Raw genomic sequence first — 16,305 nt, forward strand, 5'->3', positions numbered from 1 at the left:
TATAGCTAACTAGCTAGCAAGTTTGCCTAGTTGACCTGATTAGGAAACCTTCTTTTCCTTAAAGAAACCATATTTTTTCTGATCACAGACAGTCATTTCCTCAAATAATACCAGCATCTCAGAATAATGGGTACTACTTTATCCTATTTCCTGTATCTGGTTCATTTGTTGTAATTTTATGTCTTGATTCAGAAGTGATCAATAGCAGTACTATAACTATAGAGGGATTGGACTGATTCCAAATAGATGGAAATGGAATGTCTAGCATCAACTCATCAACTTGTAGCTTGGGAAATGACAGACTAAATTAACCTGCCTACTTTTGTTTGCATATATATTCTTGCCCCTACCCTCTAAAGGAATTTTATAGAGAGTGGGGTAGTGATCAATCAATCTCTTTTGGAGGGTTTAGAGTTGTACATGTTTGGGGTCCTTGTGGGTGGGACCAAGGTGGAGTGCTCTTTCCCTTTCATATATTCATTTTCAGAAACATTGCTGTTTTATTTGATCTATGGCTTTATTTTTCATCTTCTGCTGCTAGCTGCATGCATGTGTCTTTGGATGTGAAGGGATAGAGAGAGAAAGAGAGAGGAGACTTGTTGCTCTTGTTATGCTGCTTCCTTACATTTGGAGTTCTTGACTGAACGTGCCAACAACTCAAGAATCAAACACCCTCAGAGCGACTTGATTATTTGTATTCAGACTCAAAACATCCCCTCTGAGGTGCCATTTGTTGATGAACATCTCATCTCATATCTACATGGAGCCCGGCCGAACCCACCACTGATTCAGTCTTTGTTGGAAAGATTGCTTAAGCCACCGAAAAGTTTATTAAAAAAACAAGCATGATTATATGACTTTTTGCCCATTTGAATATTATTTCTTTTGGGTATATAGAAATTTGGCTGATACACCAACAGGCAGTGCTGATGAGCTGATGAAAAGCACTTTTGTACATGGAAGAACAAAACCTTGACCTAATGGGATGTTTCAACTTTCAATGGAAAGTGCTCCACTTAGTCTCTCATGAGCAAAATCCCAAACGCAACATTGGTTGCTTTCTAACCAGAGAGGAACTGTACTGTTATTTGAACCAATCAAACACACAACTATATATACTGGGTGCAATAATGAGATTGAGCATAGAGACCTGGTTGGTGATGGAATTAATATGGGCCCATCATGGAATTCGAAAGACGTAATGATGATAGCTAGCTAGGGTTTGTAGTCTTGTGCGAGTTGATTTGAAAGGAGAAGAACCGCATTTTGTTGTTTAGAGATATAAGGTGGGTTACTGACTTACTGTGATGGTACAAGCAATAGCAGACAGCGACTTCTTATCGATCCAAGGAAAAATGATGAAAATTGAAAATTGTAGGTTTGAATTCCATGCGCGCCGAGGGTGTTCTTAAACCAAACAGCGGAAATACGAGTTCGCATTGGAAATGGGAATATAACATGGAGTCTAGCTTTCATGGTGGGAAGATGTCCAGAACGAGTTTTAAATGTCTGAATGAATGTTGCTAAGGAGTGATCATGATGACTGTACTTGGATTCTATTCATTTCCTACCCTACCCCAATAGCAATAGTCCTCTCTCCTTGTTACTTGTTGGGTCCTCTCTTGATTGAATGACGGATTGAATCTTGAATTTGAGTCACAGGTTTGGAGGGTAATTGTTTCTGTATCCATTGGGACTCTGGGGGAGAAGGTTTTGCAAGTGAGAATCCTCAGAAATGAAGCTATAGCAGCTACAGAAGTCATCTCTGTATCCATTGGGACCCTACACTGCCAATTACTTCAGTTGGTCAAGTGGATTTCAAGCTTTCAGAATCAGAGCCCAAAAGTCTATCCAAAAGGAAAATCAAAAGCAGTCCAGTTTGGGCATTGTCTTGACTGAAAATTTCAAAAGTTGCAAAGGGCTGATGTTTTATCAAGGAAATACTTGAATATGAAGGTGATATCATAGACTAGATTTCATGGGTCGCCGATCTATTTGACATTCTGACTTTCTGAGTTCATTTGGCCACATGAAAAAGGAGAGGAAAGAAACCATTTACAGATCCATAGAATTAAGCGGATAAAAACAAAACCATTTCCCCACTACAAATACAAACCAACAGAGATCTAAGGAAGAGATAGATAGTTCTATCACATTCAAATTGCGGCGTATGAGTTGAAGCAACTCCAACAATTGCACGTTCCTGAGACATTACTGGCTTTATAAGGAGATGCGCATGCATGTATGTGGTTACAAATTTGAAACCCAGATGCAAATACATGTGATTCACATTTTTGCTGTATTATATTCCAATTCAAATTAGTTTGGGAAAAGCCTGGAGAAACAAGAGCAATGAGCAGCCAAGAACCATCAACGCCTCCATCATCGTTGCTTGATTAAGTGAATATATATCGTTGGCTCAAGTATCAATATATAAAATCATTATATTCATATCATACCTTTCTTCAGAGCTAATCAATTCTCTGGATGAAGTTAAGGAGAAAGAACAGGAACATGTGAAGAATCTAAAATCCCTGACTCTTGATTTGGAAGCTTAATTTGTTGATACTTCAAATGAAAGCTAACAGTATGATACGACATTCGGATAATTTTCAATTACAGTGTTGTGAGGTTCACGGACTTTAATCAGCCCAAGTGTACTAATTCTATTTGACAAGTTTAATCAATTATTTCCACATCTATGTACACTGATTTGATTGATTTTAACTAACTTTTCCACCCATTGATTTGATAGATCAAGCCTAATCATTTCTTCCTGGAGAATATGGAAATGGGGTTATTACTGATCATACAAAATGTTACAAAACATATTGTCAGAATACAAAGCTGTTTAGTCTCTATCTATCTCAGTTTTCAGGAGAAACTTCAAGTCTTTAATGCATACAGAAGAACTGGATAAAGTTTGACCTACTCTAGCTTAGCTTCTCTTTTTGGTTCCACCATTAATACCTCATGCAATGCACATTATTTCCTGTATTGTGTGTAAGAATAAATTGCTCTTATTCATGCATCCATGGATGTATATATTGAAATGCAGTTTCAATGTATCTGTGGGAGTTCTTTATTGCCTGGAAGGAATCATGTTCAGGCACTCCATCCTGTCATGGGTCATGCTGTTTTGTTCTAATAAGTAATGAATATACAGTTTAGGTCATGACAATAAATAATTAGGTGGTATACATTATAAATGTGGAACTAATTTTTTGGATGGTCCTATTTGTTTAATCCAAAAGTAGTTTAATTGTTACTCTCAAAAAATTTTATTGGGTTTTTTAAATATATTATTTCAAATCTTCTTGTTTTTGTGATAGATTACAAACCAATAAAAATTTATGAGATAGAATAATTTATAAAGTCCGAGGTAAGGGCATTCAGATGTATGGGTCAATACGAAGACAATATGATTAATTAGTTGTTATATTTTCAAAAATGAATACAACCTGTTTATTATAAGGATAACACTACATTACCTGTGTTACCAAATTAACACGATGGCATGTTTAATTCTATATTAAATGACACGCATAACATGAATTAACATGAAATAGGTACAACAAACTTAATTGTTTAATTAAACAGTAAATAGATTTAAATAATAAAATAAACATCCAATCATCTATTACCTAAATAAATTCAAAAAACCATTTTACACACCATAATATTATTTCATCTAAAATTACACACCATAATATGTTTTTTTTTTTATTTATTTTTTTAATCTAGAGATATTTACATTTCAAAATTTGGGCCGGGATTTATTTGAGAATGAGAAGCATAATATTTCATAAATTGTATATATATGAAAATTTTTAAATGAAAAAAAGCACTATGTGATTTGAGTTTCAAACTACTTGATTGATAATTATAAAATATCCAAATACAAACGTGAAGTCAATTTCAAATGTCAAATTGATCTTAATTAGGGTTTGATATTCTTTTGATCTCATTCATACCCAAATTGTATGGAGAGAGAGAGAGATCAACCGAAGTATAGATTGTATAAGATTGGGTCAATTGGGTTATAGTTTATTAATTGATACGTCAATTTGGTTGTAGTTGGGCCTGATCAATAAGTTCTACTCCTCTACCCCAAAACCGAAGCGCACCTGTTTGATAAAGTCCCACAAACTTTTTATTTTTAAGAAGGAACAAATCATCTATATTTTAACTTATACCACCTTTTGTGTTGATACATTCTTGAGGACTCATTTTCATTTACCAACCCTAAAGTGTAAAGGAGTAAAATCCCGAGCGGGGTCAACCAAGTGATTTGGTTCAATGGAACTGGTCTCCGGTAAGAAATCAAAGATGGTGCCAGTCTTGTGTTGGGGCCTAGTTCAGTTGGATTTGGTCGGGTTGTCTCCAGCCCGTGCAGAACCCAGCCCCACCATGTTTTTACTCTTCATTTTTAATGACCATGATGACCTCTCTCTCTCTCTCTCCATCCCTCTTTCTCTTTCTCTCTACTATCTAAACATGGCACAAAGCATGATGAAGAAGAAATGAGTACAGAGGAGAGGGAGAGTGGATGTTAGTCAATCGAAATCAAGTAGATAAAAGCAGTGATGTCACCAGGCCAAGCCAAAAAGAAAAATAAATGAGAAGGGAGGCATGTTTCAGTGGTCCCATGAACATTTCCATCTTCCGTCAACATTATAATATACTAATCATATTCAATTACAGCCAACAACAACAGGAACAAGAACCCATCCAACCTAATTTTTGGTTTGTTTCTATTTCAACCCAAAAGAAAAACAAAAACAATAAAAAAAGAAAAGAAAAGAAGCTCAGATCATCGTCTTTTCAAAGCTTTATTCTTGATTTAACGGATGAACCAGATTTACAAAGATCTTCTCCCACTCCAAGTCAAAAGACAAATTCTTTTTTCATTTTCAAACCCTTCAAACATGTTCTCTCTCTCTCTCTCTCTGGGTTCTGGTTTCTCCCAAACTAACGTTTATCCTTCCCAATCATTCTACATTGCGTGTAGAAGATGGCAACCTCCTCCCACTTGTGGAGCCTGTCCGGATACCTCATTTATTATGTACATTTGTGCCATGCTTTTTCTCTTTCTCATGTTTCTCCTTTTTTTTTTTTTCTCATTTTTCTAGTACCATCACCTACTCTTCCTCGGTCCATATCTCCACATCCCATCACATTCTTGATTTCCACTTATCAGAAATTTCTCAGAAGGATTGGCCTCCATACAAAGCAACAACCTCTTTAATTGGACTCCCCCTTACTCGACCGCTTCATCTACTCCCATTAAGTGGTTGTACTACCTCAACTCCAGCACCATCCCCAGTATTAAAAACCATGAACAAGACAAGACCATATGAAACCTTAACTAGATCCATACCCATTTTCCAACCAAAAGACAAAAAATGAAAGGAAGGGTTGGCTGAAAAAAAGAAAAACCCAAAGTCGAGATTCAACTAGGATCAAATGCAAACAAGTGACATGGGTAGACCAGGCTGAGGTCTAATGGGCTTGAAGACCAGCCTTAACTAGACCCATTTTGTCAACTAAAAAAGAAAACTAACAGAAGGGTGAGTCAAAAAAAGAACCAACATCAAAGATTAAGCTAGGATAAAAAATGCAAAGGAAGCGTAATGTAGACCAGGTTGAGCTCTAAAAATGGGCTTAAAGACCAGCCTTAACCAGACCCATTTTGTCAAGTAATTACAAGAGAAAAAATAACACAAGGGTTGGGTGAAAAAGAACCAAAATCAAAGATTAAACACCATCTAAGCTAGGATCAAATGCGAAGGAAGTGACGTGGGTTAGGCAGGTTCAGCTCTAAAAATGGGCTTAAGCTTAACCAGACCCATTTTGCCTCCAACTAAGAGAGAAAAAGATAACAGAAGGGTTGGGTGAAAAAGAACCAAAATCAAAGATTTAAGCTTGATAGCTGCTCCACAACATTCCTACATAGAGAAGGGAATGTTTTAGGGTATTGAACCCCCCCCCCCCCCGATTATAATAAACTAAAACAAGCAATCCCATTCTTTGACATGGGTTGTGCTGAAGCAATCCTTGAAAATTTACAATTTGGGCAATTGACACCTAACAATATTTTCAAAACCCACATTCGACAAATGCAAAAACTGAAATTAGACGCAGACAGACTGCCAATAAATAATCATGTCTCTCATATCCAAAGGAAAGAATTAATACCTACCATTGAGTGAGTCTAAGATAATAATATATTTAAGCTGAAACACATGAATGATTGCAAGTTGTAACAAATCTCCAATCTCCAAAAAAAACAGTGCACCAATCAAATGGTTAAAAATTGACATGATCGTGAGCATTCATGCCGATGCTACAAGTGGGTGAGACCCCAGTGAGGGTTTCCACGTCTTACAATGCATAAGACACGTGGCAAATGTATCATGTCATCAGACCTAGACGCCCCCCTTTGACAGTATGCTAATTATTTTAGAGCATTCACACAAAAGACGGGTTGATGGCATCAGCAGCAAAAGATAAGACATATGGTAGACAAATTCTTGCAAGTGTTACCAACTCTACCCGGTACAAATCATTGGATGACCTATTTTATATTTGTTACTTGATCTTTTCCCTCTTAGCTCATGTACCCATTTTTGTCCCTTCAGGGGTTCAATTAGGCTTTTTGATGGTCGGCAATATTTTATTATTATTTTAATATGCTTGACACTGATTAAACCCAAGATTAAACAAATAATTAAAACTTAATCAATTATCATCAGCCTTCCTTCCATAATCCATTACACTGCTGCCACATACATACATGCATACAAGCATCATCACAGCATTTAATAAAAGAGAATATCATCTTCATCCAAAGTATTTCATCATCACCCATGTCTGATTGGTAATTGCCCACTTGTTCTAATTAAGCTATTAATTAACCACTTAGTATTATAATTATTATTTAATGGCATAGTTGAGATGGGGAGTTCATGTGGGGATGAGACATCACATTCATCACTCATGCTCCCTCACGTGACTGCTGTGATGGCTGGATTATGTCCATTTGTTTCCCTCGTGCTCTCTACGTAACCAGTGCACGCTCACACATTGTCTTCTCGTGTAGGGAATTAAAGGCCTGAATAAAGGAAGGGTTAATTTCTTTTTCCTTCGCCCCCTTTTATCAAAACGACCTTCTCCAGCTCCAAGAGTAAAACATTCAACGAAGACTAGTTCCATCTGAATTCTGAATTCCTGTATTTTCTTTACCAAATTTAGTACAAAATAAGAACAGATACAACTAAGTAGTATTCGCTCTGTTCTTGCGGGAAATGGCAAAAAAAGAAAAAAGGAGGGATTTTTAATCTAATTCTCTCTATCTCTCTCTAAAATTCTAACCCTATTTCTTTCCCCCTCACAAAACCCAAAAGAAGAAGGAAGCAAAAAAACCCAACTTCAGAATCTCCGCCATTAATGACACACCAAATGAAAACTGTTAAACAAATTAAAAAAAAAAAAAAAAACAACTGATAAGAGTCTTTGTATTTACAGATCAAATCTATTTAATCTAATACCCATCACCGGAAACGCCTGGTTTCCATCTCATGTAGCAGCGGACGGGTGGGGGGCATGGGCTTGAGAGAAGGGATAGAACCTGGGTCTGGTGAGAGAAAAAGCGGATGCCTTGTTTGTGGCTGGGGTGGTGGTGGCGCTGGCGTCTGTCATGGCGGAGGGAGCTGTCGATGTGGTGGCGACGCGCTCGCAGGAGGGGCACATGGTCAGGGTGGTCGCTGGGAGTTGCATGTAGAAGGGGTGGGAAGTCTTCAAGGCTCTTAACTCCTGCAACTCCTTCTGCAACCTCCTGTTCTCTTCCGTCAGTGTTTCGCAGCACCGCTTTAAATACTCGCAGTCTACCTCCGTTTGCTTCAACTTCGTCCTGTATATGTTGTTTTTCAAGAAATAAATGGAAATTTAATGCTATCCCATTTCCCAAAAACAAGTTTTTAATCGACTCCAACTTCAATCAAATATATATTATGCACAAAATAGGAAAAATATGAACAGATGAATACCTGGCTCTTCTGTTCTGAAACCAGACTTCTACTTGGCGAGGACGAAGGTTAAGTTGTTTCGCAAGCGCAAGTTTTTGTTTCTGCAGTATTTGTAAAATGAACCAATAAGTTAAAAGTAATAGAAGAAACTACTCCTTTCTCCATTTTTTCCTCTATGAATTAATAATGAAACCTCTCTCTCTCTCTCTGGTTCCTGGTTTGATACTTACTGGGTTGAGAGTATTGTGTTCCTTGAAGCTTTCTTCAAGAAAGGCCGATTGTTCTTTGGAGAGTCTGAGCTTCTTCCTAGTCATACCGTTCTCTTCCTCATCGCTGGCTCTCGAGGAAGCTCTCTCCGCTTCAACTTCATTGCCCGCAGATTCTGCATCTTTCTTGCTGCCTCCACCAGCACCTCTATAAATGGAAAAATCCATCTGGAACGAGGAAACAGCGCTGTTGGGAGAGGAGACGGCGGCCCCATCGTCAGCATCCTCCGCCGCAGGCAACCGATTAACGTCGAACCCTCTCGCCGATGCCCCCAAGTGGCCCGATGAACCCGCCTCACAATTACCTGCAACAACCCCAAAAACCAAACAATCAACACCCACATGCAAGGGAGCCTAACGAAATGAAGAAAAGAATCCAAAGCTCGAGAGAGAGAGAGAGAGAGAGAGAGAGAGAGAGTTTAATGGATGCTCGGTCGGTCCTATCGGGTATTACCGTTTTCAGTTGGCCATGGAAAACCCAGCGGCGAGGAAGAAGGCGGGTTACGAGGGACGGGACCAGGAGGGAGAAGATCGAGCTGAACAGGCGGATCTGCAGAGTCCCTCCTCTCCTCCCTCTGCTGCCCATCTCCACCACCATCTTCTCCTTCATCGACCTCTATCCTGTCTTCCTCTCCACCATTAACAACCCCAACACCTAACCCCATGCAAAACCCTAAACTGCTGCTACTGCTCCCGCTAATCCTACGAGCCTTCTCCACAAACGGAAACGCCTTGGACGCGTCTCCTAAGCTCAACCCCAACTCCATCTCTCGTACACAGCAAGAAGAAACCAAAAGCCAGACAGAAAATAAACAAGGAAGAGAGTTTCCAGTCTTTCAGAGAGGGGAGAGAGAGAGACGGAGGTTTGGATTGAAAAAGGACTCAAAAGAGTCTTTATAGAGACCCTATCTGTTCTCCTAATTTAAACACTCAATACACAAACAGTCCTTTTTCTTTTGCCTTGTGCCAACAGCTTTGACCGACAAACCCAGGTTGACAATCACACGTGAAATCCATATAAATATTTCCACTTTTTTCAAATATTTTTTAATTTAATTAATTAATTATTTTTTTTTTTGCTTTTTACACCTTGGAACTGAAAAGAAAAAAGACAATCAATTTTATTTTTTATAAGATATAAGAAATTAGAATTTGGAAATACAATATTTTAAAATTTTTTCTTTTTTTTTGGGTGAAATGGGTAGAAGAGTTAATTCCAGGCAGAACACAGGAGAGCGTGGCTCAATCAACACATTTATTATCCTAGAACTTTACAATAATTGCGTTCTTTACTAACATGCGCCACGTCATCTCTGCACTCCAAGAGATCCGGTAAACGAAGATGACTCCATGCGAGATTTTTGTTTGACTTGACATTGCTGATGGAATTATTGTATGTCTCGATCAGACGGTTGTGATCGTCCCAACCACGCTAGCTTTATGACCTACGCTCTACTCTAAGGGGGCCCCACCCCCACATCAACAACTGTTGATGGGCGAGGTCGGCTGACTCACCAACAACCAACCAACTAACACATACAAGGATTCAACCCCCTACAAACGGCTTTGGATGATTGATCAGTTGGGAAATTAATTAATGGGAAGGAGATTTTACCAGAATTACCCCTTCATCCTAACCGTGATTGATTATCAGAAATGAATATTCCTAGCAATCGGATTGGGCCGTGGCACTTTTGGGTTGATTGGGGTCTGGCTAGAAAATTCTAGACCCTGACCGTAAATGTTCATATTATGGTTGACCCATGGCCCAATTTCGGTCAACTCTAAATATAACTGAAATTTCAAAGAAGAGTAAAGACTAAATGCTAGAAATCAAGGAATAAAACTTTTTGTCATTGGGTTGACTCTTGACCCAAACGACCCAACTCAAAATCAGGTTCAGGTCATTCTCAAATTCAGGTAACTAGATATGAGACGTTCACGCTGTATTTTCAGGTTGGATCGGGTCGGATTCACGGGTTGGATCAACTTTTGGTTTTGGACAAAGTGTACAAATCAAGGGTCAAGGGTTAGAAATGGAAAAGAAAATGTGAGAAGAGAGGGGCGATGGGTGACCGGCGATAGCCGGTGGAGGTGAGGTCACAAATGTCATGCTTTCGAGATCATTGAAATAATTGAAGTCATGCCGACTTTCTTTTAATGATAGAAGAAGATTGGTTGGGAAAGGAACGGGCATGGGAGAAGCATGATCTCTGAGTCTGAGGTGTAGTGCAGGGAGAGAGAGAGAGGGATGGGCCTACCGAGTAGTAGTATGATGATGTGGGTGTAAACATGGGTCACATGCAATGGGCATGAAACATGCACCTAAAGATGGGCCCACGGGCTTTTTCCAGGGACAGGCCCACGGGGCAGTGATGTGGAATGGATGGATGATCAGACGAAGAAGAGAAGGCAACATGGGGTGTCGTGAGGCTCAAGTTATGTATCATTGGGTGCATGGTCAAAACGTGCCGTACCACATTCCACACTGGTTTCGGCCCAAGAGAAAAGAAAAAAAAAAACTAATTGGTCCTGTTCCTGTAGCAATCAATTACTCTGGTCCCACCTAGGTAGGGGTTGGAAATCAACGGTCCACCCAAGATCCATCTTCTGTGTAGCTTCTTTTTAACCCCAGCGTTCTGTTTCGGCAGTAATTGGGCAAATACGAGGTAATTATTGCGTTGCTCCTCCACGCACCATAACACCCGGCTCGCTCTGCCACGGTTCCCTTAAACCACGGGAGATCTTTGGCCGTTTGGCGCTCTCTTTCTCTTTCCGGGAGTGTTTGGTAATTATTGAAAAAGTTTGACAGAGAGAGAGAGAGAGCGAGCATTAAAACGCGAGATCTGTCCGAATCTTGGTGGGAACTAGGGAGGAGCCGAAGCACAGAAACGCAGGAATGAAATTACGAAGGAGACCCTTTATGGGGTAGAGTTGGGCATGGCGGGCAGATAATGGGGAAGAGGAGGAGAATAAGCGGCAGGTGTCCATCCACCATTAAATGGAGTGGTCCGCTTCGCCCTGGATTGGGCTCATGTCATGTGAGCCGTGGTTGGGCAAGGATCTGCTACAAACAAAACGCTCCCAATTACGAACATCTGTCCTTCATAAAAAGGATTGGGATCATTTGCCAATAAAACACATTCCAACACCCTTCCAACGTCATTGGACATAACACACCTTATCATGATACTGGAACCCACCATAAAGTGGGACTCGCCTTATATGAGATATGTGGTGTTGGTGTATATCGGCCTGTGTCAGTGCTTTTTTCATGTTTTGTCTTTTTTTTTTTTTTAAATTGGTTTAGAAGGATTGGTTTAAGTCCCGACTACAGGAGTTGTATCGAGAAGTCATTGACACAATACGTATCAATCGATATAGGTTGATACTTTGAATCTTGGTGCAATTGCCATTATCAAAGGTGTAAATTGAATAGGCTTGATCGGGTTTTAGCTCAATCCAAACTCAACCTTAAGAATTGGGTCTAAAACTTGAACCTAGCTCGAGTTGCACTAAAACTTGATGTACTCAAATTAGGTTTGGACTCAAACAAGACTTTGGGTTGGCCAATTATCTCACACTAATGTAATATACATGTGTGTATATGTATGTATGCATGTATGTATAATTTAAACTCACGTCGCAATAAGATCGGGTCAGACCTAAAATAGGTTTGGGCTATCTAAGGGCCTAAGGTTAACCTAAAAAATTTTAAAGTTCGAACTTTTGGGCCCAGGCTCTCAACCCAAAAACCAAAAATTTAAACCCAGCCCGTGCGACCGTGCCAAATTATAGACGGACTTGGTTCGGACTCAAATCTATAGCCCCAAACGACTGAATGACATGTTGGAAGATGTTAGGAGCGTGTTGTTGGTAGCAGAGATAATAAGATATAGGATATTATTGGATTTTATATTAATAATAAGAATAAGAGAGAAGGGTGGTGGGGTGGGGGCAGGGGGAATCACGTGAGGGGGGTGTGGGAGGAGGGATGACGTGGGCCAATGAGGGGAGGTGGGGGGCGCGAGGCGGAGGAGGACTATGATAGCGGTTGCGGCGGAGAGGGGACAGCTGCCCGTCCAGAGGGGACAACTCTACAGAAGCAATCATTAGTACGGCAGTCTCTCTTTCTTTTACCCGTTTTCTTGGGTGGGCCCCACGGAACACAAACACACACTCGACCCAGAACCTACGCAATTATTATGGGCTGATTGAATGGTCTCTCTTTGGCGCTCTCTGTCCTTTCCCAGTTTTCCCCTCGTCTCTCACGTCCTTTCCTTCCCTTTCTCACCTTCCCTCCTCATCATTACTTTCTTTCTCTCTCTCTCTCATCTTCTCTTCTTACATCTCCATCTAATTATCTCTCTGATCCCCTGTTCATTAACCATTAATCATGATTATTAAGTACTTAAACAGAACAGATTTATTTAGGGGTGTTTCTGTCTTTTCCGCCAACTACCCACGTGACACTAACATAGTAGCATTGTGCAACCTGGGTGACACCTGACACAGTCTGTGAGAATAAGGGGTGAAAAGAAGAGCAAAGGACTTACAGGGGTAAAAAATTATAAAAAAAAATATTCGCGAAATTAAATAAAAAAGTGGCCTATTTGGTTGGCGGAAATAGTTTGGAATCGGAATCGATTTCAATTGTTTGGTTAGGTAGAATTGAAATTTCTTTTTCATTTTTGGTAAATTGGCATTCCCCGTTTGGAGAATTGGGGTTTCTTCCCTCTCCCTTGGCAATGAAATCAAATTATTTAAACCTTACAAACTTTGAGAATAGGTCATTCTAATTCCAATTCCAATTATGAATCAAGTGGACCCTGTTTTATTTATCAAGCAATATTCAAATTCAACCCGAACCCTACTAATATATCCTAATCAACCACCCAGTCAAATATAATAACTGTTTGATAATAGTTGAAGACATGGTTTTCAAAACTGGACGGTTGGATCGGAAAAACTGGGAACCTGTCAAGTGACCGGTTCTGTTTTACCCTATAACCGTTATTTTGCCAAAAACCGTTGATTTGATCAGTAAACCACTAATTTGGACAGTCGAACCATTCAAACTATCTAACAGTTTTGACTATTTTTTAACTTTTTTTTATTTTTTTTGTCAAAACAGACCATCCATTTGGTTCGAACAATCAAACCATTCGACCTAGACCCCTGATTGATTCATTGTCTAGTTTGGTTTTAAAAACCTTGGTCGAAGATTTATTTTTTTGGAAGTAAGTTTTAAGAGTTGTGGGCTCTTTAATTGCTGAAATTGTAGTAGGGTAGATTCTTATATCCTTCAAAATTTTTAGAAAATTTTAACTTTGGACCAATCAAACCATAGTGAATTTTGATGAAAACTGATTTGATTGATTACCCCTTTTTATGATCTGTTGATTGGATGTAAGGTTCAGTGTGAAAAGAGTGCAAATACAAGGTTTAAAAATATGGTTTATAAGTTGTTCCAATATTATAATCAAAACCATTATTTTATTAATTAAAAACAAAATAATAAATTTTCAATTCAGCAACTTTAGCTATTATCAAAGGACCCTTAATAGTGGATAAGCTGGATTCAGGTTAAGGCCAACAAGCAAATGGACTGGGTAGATCCGACAGAACCGAGCTAAAAATACACAATTATATCGGTTCTTAAGTCTGCATTATGTTCTAGTCTTATTCTAGATTTTGTGTTTTGGTTGTTCTGAATTGGTCATAACCTATTTGATGGTGCGCAATCCGGCCGGTCTTAGTTATCAACGATCTTGCCTCTGATTGGAGTAATAGGGGGCCTGAAACGGAGAAGAAAGTGGGGAGTCTCCGGGGAGGAACCCGATGAAATTGCTCCGAAGCTCAAGTTAGTATTCTCTCAAAGGCAAGATAAAACCAGATGGCGCAAAGTTCACATACCTTGTCCTCGGGGGGTAGAGAGCCTTTTATAACCACTTCCCGCACTCACTCCCAAGCTTCTGTCAGGTCGGATATGATTACTTCTGTCCTTCTGCCAATTCGGGTGTCATCACCTCTGCTGGGATAGAACCACCACTGCTCTTTATCGGAGCCGTCTCTGTAACTGGAGATGGCGGTGGCAGGTGGTGGTGGCAGGTGGCCGTTGGAGTGCGGCTGTCAAGCGTCAGATCCCAAGTCAGTCAGGTGCGCTGCCCCTGGATACGGACTCCTTCGGTGTTAGGTACGGTGTGGTTTGTTCAGTTCGGTGTCCTGGAGGCAAAGTGCTGGAGTGGTGTGCGAGGTTAAGTCTTGAGTTTGGATAGAGGTGCGGCCTGAACTGCCATGGGACAGGCCAGTTCAGGTTGTTGCCCTTTGTGTTCGCAAGGCTCGGGGCCTAAGGGAGAGCTCGGGCTCTTTACGGGGAGTTCGGGCTCCTCACAGGGAGTTCGGACTGCTGGTTACTCCTCTCGGAGCTCGCGCCTTGGTGTGCTGTTGTGCCGAGTTATTGCCTTTGTCACGTGTAGAGTAGTTACGAGGTCGGGCCAAATCTTCCTTCATCACTATCGTTAATTTCATATTCTTTCATTTAACTTCTGAAAACGACATGAGTTGAAGCAGAAGAAATGATTTAAAAGTTCATAATTTAATAATGGATATAAAGAAGATGACGAAACAATATTCATGTAATTAGGGCTCTCAATGAGTTGGGTCTACCCGATGGACCTGAATTGATCGGACTGATTATAACGGTTCTGGATTTATGATTTATCTTGATTAATAATTGGGTTGGTTTCGGTTCATGTGTATTTTGAACTGATTCAAATTTAGAACCGATTATTTTATTAAATATATAAAATATTTTATTAATTTTCTTATAACTTTTTTTATCCTATTTTATGTTTAAAATGGTAAATTTGATAAATAATAAATAAGATCATGTTAGTAAAAAATGTTTAATTTATTAATAAATGAATAATTTAGTATTTTTTATTTTTGTTGAGGTTATGTTATTAAAATTAAAATTTTATATTATTACTTAAACAAACAAATATAATTTTCAATATAATTTTCAATATCAATAATTGGTTCATGACTAGTGGGTCTACCTAGCTAAACCCGACTCATTGACAACTCTACACGTAACCAAACATCATGTAGTTTGGCTGCTTGGCTGGTTCTTCCAAGCACAAATGACAAAATGTAAACAATTTAAGAAGAGATTCACACAAAATGCATAAGCCTCAAGAATCTCTTTAAGTCTTAGCCCCTGTTTGGTTGTTTCATAGCATTTATAGGATATGTACTTATCATGGTTTTCGAATCATCATTGACTTGAACAGTCGGACCATTCGATACGGGAATTATTTAGGCAACTGGTTCTATTTTACCCCAAACCTGGTCCTTGGCCAAAACCATTGAACTGGTCAATGACCTGTTGACCTGGTTGGTCGAACCGTTGACTCAAAAACCAGTGTCCAAAACGGTTCCAATTCTAGGTAGTTTTTTAAAACATTGGTGCTTATTAGTAAGCGTTAGGGGTGTCCATGAAAAACTGAAAGACCGAAAAACCAAACCGAACTGGAAAATGCGGTTAACCAAACCAATCGGTTCGGTTTCGGTTTGGTATTTTTGAAAAACCGAATGACCAGTTCGGTTTTTGGTTAACCTACAAAAAACCAGCAGTTAACCGAACTAACTGGTATATATATTTATATGTATATTTTGTATATTTTCAATATATGTCACATATTTTTTTATATATTATATATAAATATATATATTCATTATATATAAATATATACATATATTATATATCATTTATTATTTATAATATAATATTATACATATATTTATATAATATATATTATAAATATAAAAAACCGAAGAATCAAACTGGTCAAAAACCAAAATCGGAGGACCAGTTAACTGGTGGTACCGATTCGGTTTTGGTTTTGAAAAATGAAAAAACTGTTGGTACTAGTTCGATTTTGCAAAAATTACCCATGGTTAAGTTAACCGAACCGTGAACATCCCTAATAAGCGTTTACCCTAATTCA

General features: G+C 39.1%; 1 protein-coding gene across 1 annotated transcript; it reads right to left on the reverse strand.

Annotated features, from left to right (window-relative positions):
- Positions 1 to 7,209: 7,209 nt before the first annotated feature.
- LOC104603567 (homeobox-leucine zipper protein HAT14-like) lies at positions 7,210 to 9,182 on the reverse strand. Its single transcript, XM_010267637.3, has 4 exons — positions 8,748 to 9,182; positions 8,258 to 8,598; positions 8,049 to 8,128; positions 7,210 to 7,912 (listed from the first exon to the last, which is right to left on the reverse strand). The coding sequence occupies exons 1-4, from the start codon at positions 9,058 to 9,060 to the stop codon at positions 7,579 to 7,581; spliced, it is 1,068 nt and encodes a 355-aa protein (XP_010265939.1). The 5' UTR covers positions 9,061 to 9,182; the 3' UTR covers positions 7,210 to 7,578.
- Between the last annotated feature and the right edge of the window lie 7,123 nt (positions 9,183 to 16,305).

The sequence above is a fragment of the Nelumbo nucifera genome, chromosome 2, assembly GCF_055504915.1.
Source record: "Nelumbo nucifera cultivar China Antique chromosome 2, China Antique-T2T, whole genome shotgun sequence".
Classification (NCBI taxonomy): domain Eukaryota; kingdom Viridiplantae; phylum Streptophyta; class Magnoliopsida; order Proteales; family Nelumbonaceae; genus Nelumbo; species Nelumbo nucifera.